General features: G+C 45.1%; 1 protein-coding gene across 2 annotated transcripts; it reads right to left on the reverse strand.

Annotated features, from left to right (window-relative positions):
* Positions 1–382: 382 nt before the first annotated feature.
* Positions 383–8,307, reverse strand: SNRNP48 (small nuclear ribonucleoprotein U11/U12 subunit 48). Of its 2 annotated transcripts, none has more exons than XM_040072642.2 (9): positions 8,235–8,307; positions 7,983–8,096; positions 7,838–7,898; positions 7,022–7,096; positions 4,517–4,705; positions 3,457–3,578; positions 2,908–3,023; positions 1,571–1,735; positions 383–662 (listed from the first exon to the last, which is right to left on the reverse strand). In XM_040072642.2, the coding sequence occupies exons 1-9, from the start codon at positions 8,292–8,294 to the stop codon at positions 623–625; spliced, it is 942 nt and encodes a 313-aa protein (XP_039928576.1). In that variant the 5' UTR covers positions 8,295–8,307; the 3' UTR covers positions 383–622. The 2 variants fall into 2 exon arrangements, with proteins under 2 accessions (XP_039928576.1, XP_039928586.1); XM_040072652.2 differs by having other exon boundaries at positions 1,571–1,732; positions 8,235–8,304.
* Positions 8,308–9,383: the final 1,076 nt, after the last annotated feature.

Below are 9,383 nucleotides of genomic sequence, written 5' to 3' on the forward strand. Positions count from 1 at the left end.
CCTCCCTCTAGCTTCTGTGGAGAGCTACATTCTCATCACCTTTGCCAGATTATATTGATCTGAATTTTCTTCGAGCGTGAGTTTGGGAACGCTAACTTTTGTGTTATTGTCCGTTTAACACCAGCTGCAGTTGAAGATGTTTTATCCTGTTGAAGAACTCTGAAATCTGCCCTCTGATACATGCTGTAAGTAGGCAATGTCACCTAGAGGTGACAGTGATAGGTAGGAGGGGGAGCTCTCTTCATGCCTTCCCTCTTTGTAACTGATCTGGACTTCAGGAATTAGCTGTGTTCTACAGCCACTACCCATGGACCAGGAAGGCCAGTAAGTATGACCTCTCAAAAATTTTATTCTTCAGCCTTGTCAGAATAACTCAAATACATGAGAGATCAATATAATTTCTTATCAGATGCATAAATGTTACAGATTAACACATTATCGAAATATACTGCTTCCATCCTGACAAACCTTAGCACGTTTTTGTCTCCAAACAGCACAGGTGGGATACAACACCAACATCATGTGTACACCTTTACTGTCTTGGGCAAAACAGCAGTAACAATAGTTCTTGTGGAAGTTATGTTTTGAACAGCTGAAGAACACAATCATCAGGTTCTTCTTTCTACTTTCTTCTTTTATGGTTGTGATACTTGTCTTCATCCCTGAAACAAAAACATAAACGTTGTGTGGGCTGTTAGGCTCAGAGTGAGAGTCTGAAGAGAAAAAACAATCCTGGAAAATGGAAAGCTCTCATTAAATGTAGTCATCTTCCTCTAAGGAAAGAAAGTAAACTGCTTGTAGACACTTTATTTTCCATGATACTGTAATCAAGCCTTGACATGCAGTGCCAGAGTGGCAATTAGTTTAGGATGAATGGCATGATGGTGTAATGAAGTCAGCTCCGAGACAAGCCATCATTGCCATCCACGCAGTTATGTAATGCATTTACCCAAACACAAGGGGCAAGGCAGCATTTCTGCTGCACAACAGTCCTCATGTCTGCTCAAACACAGGTCCCACACACCTGTGGTCCTGCAGATGTAAATATGTCCTTGTTGATTGTATTAAAAGGTGCGGCCTAGATTTGTCTTCTTTTGCTAAATTGCATGTCCAGAAGTACTGAAAAGCAACAACATTGTTTTGAAGCATCTAATATGGAAAGGCACATTATTTGTTTCACTAATATGCATACACATCTAATAGTGTATGCATATTAGTGAAATAAATAATGCTGTTTATTAAGGTTTAGAGCAAACTAGAGCAGAAATCAGCATTAGACATGACAGGCACTTAGTTGTGGATGAGAAACATACTGTCCGCTTAACGTTGGTCAAGGAGTAAAATTCAGACGTGACAGTAAATTCTGAAGTCTGGATCACAGTTTATGATCTCACAACGTGTTTTGTTCAGTATTAGTAGCCTCAGGCCACTGGCTTGTCATACTGCACGTGAGATTAGCCTAGCTTTTTATTGGTCTAGATATTCTCAGCCTCTGCACTAAATTCTCACAGAAGATGGCTACAGCTGCCTGATTGAGAAGCGGGGGTCAGCTGGCACTGTTTCTGCCCACCTCTCTCTTTTCCTCCGAGAGTCTCTGTCTTTGCCTCTCTCACGACTCCTTCTTCGTTTACTTGGGCTCCTGCTGGTGTCTCTCCTGTGTCTCGTGCACTCCGTATCCTTACTGCTTTCCCCAGACTGCCGTGAGTCCACTGAAGCTGAGCGCCTGTCTTCCCTTCTGAAAATAAAATGAAGTGATTTTAATCAATAGAAATAGTTTCACAGTCACTGTTTCTAGTACCAGTTTTGTAATATAATGACTTACTAATGATGTAAGACAGAGGATATATCTTTTATTAAGCCTCTCTCTCTAAGAAATACAACACCTCTCAAAAGAGGCCCAAAGTCCATGTGCGTATCTCAGCACACTATTTAATCCAATTATTTCCTATAAACACTGCTCCTCAGTCTTAACACCTCTGCTTGTGAAAGAGGAGGCAGTAGAAGGGGTTCACTCTGTTTTACTTTACGTCTTTTAACTCTTCAACCTCCTGCGTTAAGCTGCAACCGACAGCTGGAGAACCTAAGTCCTGATCTGACAAAATCATAGGATTGTTAGGGTTGGAAGGGACTTCTAGAGATCTTCTACTTCACTCCCCTTCTCAAGGCAAGGTCACCTAGAGAAGGTTACACAGGAACGTGTCCAGGTGAGTTTTGAATGTCTCTAGACTCTCAGACTTGCTCCAGTGCTCTGCCACCCATTCATCTTCATTTTAATGCTGGGAACAGTGTGTCACTTTCTAGTGTGTTTTAAAAACATTCTCCTCTCAAAGACCTGCTGAAGAGGCACAAATAGCCAGTCATTAGGTCATGACTCCATGTTTACTTGTTTGGAAGGGTGTGCAGTGTTGCTTGACACAGCCGAAATAGATACAGCTAAAACACACTCCCAATTAGCACAGCAGCATTTGCAGGGATAAGAACTGTAAAGCCTCCCCATATTTATTATATTATGAAAGCCTGTACTCTGAAGTGTAATGTATCTAACACATGGCATGTGGTAGGGAACAGTAAGAAATTATGTACTTGTATTTCCAAGTGTCCTTCTGTACCCACCTACAGCATCTATAGACATTTGGGCACAGAGGGAGCACTGTTCATCCCCCAGCTCTACCAGAAACCACCTGTTCAGCTGAATCACTTGCAACTAACATACTTACCTCTGAAAAAAAGATAATTATTTTCTCCATCCTTTGTGCAGGCAGAGCTTCTCAAGCAAGACTTAATACAATAAGTATAAATAAACCATGCATATGACTCAGATAAGGTTGGTATGTGCTATTCGAAGAAGGTGGTAAGATAAAACTACAGTCTGCTCCATGCCTGAAGAAACTGTCAGTTGTGGCCTACCTTCCTGCAGACTTCGACTTCCCACCTTCACATATCTCTGCATTATCCAACCTGTTCTCCTCCTGCCACTGATTGCTGAGTTCTTCCATATGCACACCAATCACATCCCGAATCACCTGGAGATTAAGATATGTTAAAAACAAACATGTCATGGTAGTGCCTGAATTAGCACTCGACAAACTGTGAGCATCTCAAAAAAACCCAAAGGCCACAAAAATCTCCCCCAAACCCTGTGCATCAGATCTTTGAATGGAAAGTCTTACTTGAAGAAAAATGTTTCAACATAAATTTAAATAGCACCATTTTATGATAATGAGCTATATCTTGCTGGCATTTTCACAGTTAAAACTTAGTAGTTAGAAATGTTTATTATTTGTAACTTGATGCAACAAACCAAAAACATTCCTTTATAGTTTGCAACAATAATAAAGCAGGATACAAGAAGCAGAGAAAGACACATTATTCGTCTTTGAAAGAGTACATAATTGTTTACGCGGATATATAATAAGCACTTTTGTGTAAAAAAGCTTTTTTTTTTTCTGATCTCACCTCAGTGTAGGACTTCTTCGTTATATGAACGTTCTTAGCTCTGTATGACTGCCGCCGCCTTTTGTAATCTCGCATTTCAGCCAGAATTTCAAGATGGGACTTTGGACCTTTCTGACTATCCTCTAGCAAAAAATAGGGAGTAAAACAGATGGTCATTAGTAGGACATTAGCACCTGCAGGTATGCAGGCCTCCTACGTTCAGAAACATAAAATAATTGTGTTCTTCCTCAAGTTCCTCCTGCGTTTAGTAACTATGGTGAATTTATCTCAAGTTTCCTCCCCAACCTTCTTGCTGGCTGTTTACAGACAAGTAAAAAGCCACCAAGCAAACGCTGTTATGTGATCTCAGTCTCCAAACTGTGATCCACACCAAAATATGGGCTTGTGATTTGGTCGAATGCCTTCTAAGTACATGTCATGTTTTCAAAGCCAGTATTACAGTAAGACATGGAATGAGAAAGACAGATTCTGTAAAAAATGTAGTGTAGTAGATGACAAGCACTGTCGCACCTCCTAGGCACAGCAGGGCCTGCAGGGTGACACAGATGCTTTTGCTGCACTTGGTACAGTTACAAACTGGCATGACTCAACAGGGATGAGAAGTCCCAGACCAACACCAAGGTATGTTGCTCAAGAGCTCCACTTGGATGACTGCCAACCTCTCCTGTTCAACTTTTACTCTTAAGCAATCTTTAATCTCATCATGTCTTCCAGCAAATAACTGTTCCAAGCTGCACAGCACATTGACAACATTAGGCGACGGAGAGTCAGCTGCAGCAAAGACACAAGATACATCCACTGAGATAGACACAATATGTGTGCCGAGAGCAGAGCACTGAGGCTGTCCCAGAAGGAAAACATCATAAAGGACACCAAACTAGCATTTTGTGATGCCAGGTCTTTGCTATGGCATTTAAGAACAGTATGCTCGCCACAGGGAAAAGAAAAAAAAAAAAAAGTAATAGCACAACCAATTCTGTTTGGCTTTCAACAAAACCCATGTAACTGGACAAACTGAAAGTTCTGAGCCATAAATTCAACAGCAGATTGTTCTTCAAACCTTGGGTGATTTTCGCTGCTAAATCCACAAAGAGATCACTGTCATTTTCCACTATCTGGGATCTAGACCTCTGTTTCTTTGTTTCCTCAACAACATAATCATAAAGAGCAAGGCGGTCAGCTTGGGTCAGGTCACAGGTGAAACGCTTGTGGTTTTGAGGAACTTCTACCGGCAGCAATGAGTAAGATCCTGGAGGTTGGACAGAGAGCTGTTACTTTTAAGGCAGCATAATTGTGCAGAAGCAAGAAGCAAAACAAACAAACAATGCAGTAAACTCCCAGGCTGTTTTCATCCCTCCCCTATGTATCTGTAAGAAGTTTCAACCTTCCTAATTTGAAAATATAAAAACTGCTCAAAGATCCCTCCTGAGCCCCAAGCAGGCTGTATAACCCCTCGATTGCTCACATGGATACAGTTTTCACATGCCACAAAAGAACCGTACTAGATTAGATCGAAATGACACTCTGTAATTTCCCATCAGTTTCAGCTCTTGGCTTACAACCCAAATCAAAAGAGGCTGCAGCTCTAACTTGTGGGTATATCTTACTCCTAAAATGTTATGTAAAGTACTAGCTGCAAAATAACCTGTTCTGCCAACAAGAATGAAAGCTTCTAGGAGACTAGATAACCAAGCACTGTGTAAATCAGTCTCACTCACAGTCACCTTCTCTATAGAGCTTTTATAATAGACTGGCAGAGGAATTTATAGCTAAAAGGACTACAAAGGCACTTTCAAAAGTGTTCCAGATCAGTTCAGATAATTGACTTAAAGTTATGGAAACAAATGCACTGCCTGCACACCCTTATTTCCTATTCCACAGTTAAAATACATATGCCTCCAAACAAATCAATCCGTTCTCAATCCATTGCAACAGCAATTAAGTGACTTCCCCAAACATGCAGGATTCAGTACTGTAGGACATTGCCAGCAAAAAGACATTTTAGTCAAAAACTTAATAATCCTGCTTCCCCCAACACAATCCCACACATCTCCAGGCAGACAGAAGAGCCAACACATAAGAAGGGTGTGTGCAACACCCTTCGCAACAGCAAACCTAGAGCTTCTCCAGATTATTCAGCTCTTAATGGAAGCTGGGCAATCTTTCACATCCTACTATCACTAAAGACACCAAAGAAGAGGAAGAGGAACTACAATAACTCTACAAACAAACCTAAAATACAAGATTTCATCATCACTGTACTTGGGACCTAAACCAGAACTGTTGTAACACAAACAAATGGATTTAAATGCAAAAACTTCCAAGTCTCTTTTTAAAATGCACTGTTCTTACAGCATCACAGAAGTCCATAAAAATGCACGTTTGTGAATTTACAAGAATTACACAACTTGTGATTAAGACCTGTTTTTCTTTTCTTTTCAACAATGTAGCTATGCTAGTATTCTAAATGGTTAGAATTGAAAAAAAAAAAAAGAAAAAACAAAATCACTTCCTTTGAGACAGTGAGTCAAAAGAAAATCTACAATAAAAATTATTTTTCAATTGTTTCTGTTGCCCAAGACTTTAAATTGAATGAACAAGTCAGTAAATCTTACAACAGGCCAAGCTGCCACAATGAAAACCACCCATCCAAGTTTTAGTGTTATCCTCAAGAGAAAGGCAAGCTTGCAGGGAAATCTGGGCAGTGAACACTGGCATCTAGTGGCACTGGTGCACCTTTGCAATGAAACACTCCACAAAGGGTCTGTCTGCTGCTTCTCTGCTTGGATGTGCTTGTGTCCAATTAATTAGTTCCCACTTCCCATCAGAGGAAATGCACTTGACATGCTCAAAACACAGTGCTCATCCCAGGAAATCTCCTTCCCAAGCATCTGTCCATTAAGCCTCTATTTGCTATGCCAGAGAAAAAAGGAGAACATGAAAAACTGTCCAAGCAATTGATGCTGTATTTCACTGCCAGAAAAGTTTCAGTGTCACTTTTCCTTCTGCCCATATATGTTTAACAAACCAAAGTCTAAAGAGAGCAAATGTTCTTTCAGGGGTTGCAGTAATTTCTCAACCATACACTAAAGCTCTACAGATTCCAGAGGAAGCCCTGTTTTTCTGCTTTGTCTAAACCTGAACCCTCAAAGACTCTGTCCTTGCCTGGTCCCCTGGCTGGTCACAAAACCCATGGAAAAATGAAATGCAAAGGAATTAGAGAGCTTGGAGCAGTGACACTGCGTTTGCAAATGTGCCAGCATAGTTCTTACACAACTTCTTAGTTCAGTCTTGAAACAGTTCAGTATAGGAACGAACATGTTGTTTTTGGTTTTTTCTGAACGTAATAGAGGTACGAGCACAACAGATTCAAAGCCTCTCATCTAACTGCCCCAAGTAGTAAAAAGCAATCATGCTTCAAGTTATGCAGGGGAAGGAATATTAAAAATAAACGAAGTGAAATTCCTCACAGCAGTTCTCAGTGGAATGAAGGAAGCAGCAAGGAGGGAACAAGAGCAGTTCTCCACAGGAGGCTGGTGAAGTCACATCAGTATTTGCTCCTCACCTTCACTGTAGCCTGCACCTTCCTTGGCACTTTGGGCTCTAGCCTGCTTAACAATGTGAAACTGTAGATCTTTATCTGCAGGCAGAGAATAAAATCAAACAACTTTTAATCAAGTTCTCAGGTAGTTGATCAGTTAAGTCTTTATTCCCCATCTATTATGAAACTTATGGTATGGTATAGAACATCATAGTTTCATTCATGTACATGGGCACATTTGAACTAAAAATGTAATTCTCATCTATTACATATTTGAAATGAGGGGAGAAAAAGAAAAAAAAAATGTATTTCTGGGTTACATGGATATGGAAAAAGAAATGTGTGTATAATGCTCTCTGTAGCCTTGCTTTATCTCCAAATTCTATGGACAGCTTCCCCACCTTCTAAGCATGCATTTTAATACACATTCTGCATTTGATGCAAGACTGGGGAGCAAGAACATAGGAAGGAACTCCTAAGAGGAAAAAACAGATCCTCCTTGTATTTTAAAACAAAAATATAAAAGTTACCTACAGAATAGAATTACACAGTGACAGAAGCATAAAACCGGTAAATTAAGGCAAATCGCAAATTACAATTTGAGAAAACTAACCTACTGACTGAAACACTCAAGATTTTCAGGAGGCCTTGGGGAGTTTACAACTGCCAAGGCAGTGGGAGGACCGTGCTACCGTGAGGACCCGGCCTCCTTAGTCCCACATCTCTGACGCGCCCCGGGATCTCCCCTCAGCCCCTCGTCCTTTGCACCTCCCCGGGGGTCTCTCCTCAGCCCCAGCCCTGTGTGCTGCCCCGTCAGGCGGAGCCCCCGCTGCCGCTCACCCATGGCGACGGTGGGAACCTTCAGGTTTTCGTAGAAAAAGCTGCAGTCGTACATCTCGGCCTGCGGGACCAAAGGGCTCGGTCAAGGCCCGGGGCCGCCGAGCGGCGGCAGCCCCGTGCCCAGCTTCCCGAGCCGCGCTCCCACCTCCTCCTCGGCCGAGTATCCCATCCTGCGGAGGCGGCAGGACGCCGCGTGCCTCTCCAGCGACGCGCGGGGGACACGGTGATGGACGTCGTAGGGGCACAGCACCCACTCCACCTACGAGGGGACACGGGCCAGCCCGGGTCGGGTCAGCCCGGGTCAGCCCAGCCCAGCCCAGCCCAGCCCAGCCCAGCCCAGCCCAGCCCACCTTTGGCGGCCCCGCCGGCCTGCCCCGCGCAGCCCCCGCCGCCTCACCGTGTCCCCGCCGAGCCACACGGCGCTGGGAGCCGCCTCGGCTGCGCTGCCCGCCGCCATCGCTGTGGCGGGCGGCGCCGAGAGCGCCGAGGGGCGGGGCCGCCGCCGCGGTCGCTGAGGGCGCTCCCGCCTCAGAGGGGGAGGCACCTGCGCTGCCGGGTGTGCGGAGCGGTCTGAAAGCTTTGCCTTTCATTTCTCTAAATGAGTAGCCGGTAGCTGGACGGTTACGATTAATCAGTTGCATTGTGAGCATCGGATGCCTGGTTAGAATTTCAAGGAATAGGGAAGACAACCCCAAGCTGGATAGGCTGTCCGGACGAGATCCCCAGGAGCGAAGTCAGCGGGGCTGAGCAGTGACTGGGGAGTGGTAATCCCGGCAGTGGGCGATCGCCACCACCGACTCATTGGCCACCTACTCAAAAGGATTCCAGGCTCAGATGGAGGGAAGGAGCCCGTGCGCGGACTGATTAACATGAGAAGCGAGAGACACGGCCGGCAAATGGGGGTTGAGTAGTAATTAACACAAAAGTTACGCAATTTGCAATCAATAAATGCTGATGCCCTTGCCTGTGGAAATGTGTAAATAACGTGAAGTTTCGGCGCTCGGTAAGGCAGCCTTGTGCGGGTCACCCCCAAACTGACTGCCTGGCGCGGGTGGGAACAAGCGCCGGGAATGCCGCCGTGCCTGAGGGGCGCGGGCGCCGCCTGCCGGCGGGAGGCCGCGGGGACGCCCCGGCCATAGCGGACAGCGGGCTTTGCCTTCCCTGCGCACCGCCCTCAGCGCTCGCCGGCCTTGCCGAAGGCTGCTCTCCTGGGCGCCCCAGAGCCGCCAAAGCGCTCCCCCTGATCGCGGCGGAGCAGAAGGAGCATCAGCTCTCCCATCGCCATCAAAGCCCCTGAGGCCATCAAAGCCCCTGAGGCCCGACTCCCTCTTGCAACGCGAGGGATGCGGTGTGAGATGGCAGCAGCCCCTCCAGCAGCCTCCTGCCGCGGGATCCGTGAGAGGATCCCTGAGGGGCAGGATATGCCGTGCAGAACCTGGATGGGTTTCTGGTGGAGCACAGGGATGTTGTCAGTGTGGATGGAGCTGGATAGCTACACAGAGATAGCCCAAGGGTCCTGCCTGGTACTTGGCCTTAATTCTGAGAG

Source organism: Hirundo rustica, chromosome 1, assembly GCF_015227805.2.
Source record: "Hirundo rustica isolate bHirRus1 chromosome 1, bHirRus1.pri.v3, whole genome shotgun sequence".
NCBI lineage: Eukaryota > Metazoa > Chordata > Aves > Passeriformes > Hirundinidae > Hirundo > Hirundo rustica.

Bases quoted from the DNA above. Each gene is read 5' to 3' on its own strand.
- SNRNP48 (XM_040072642.2), bottom strand. From the start codon at position 8,294: ATGGCGGCGGGCAGCGCAGCCGAGGCGGCTCCCAGCGCCGTGTGGCTC. The intron at 4,706-7,021 runs GTGAGGAGCAAA...TCCAACCTCCAG, and splicing joins AGGTGCAGGCTACAGTGAAG to GATCTTACTCATTGCTGCCG. The intron at 663-1,570 runs GTGGGCAGAAAC...TTTTTGTTTCAG, and splicing joins TCTCGGAGGAAAAGAGAGAG to GGATGAAGACAAGTATCACA.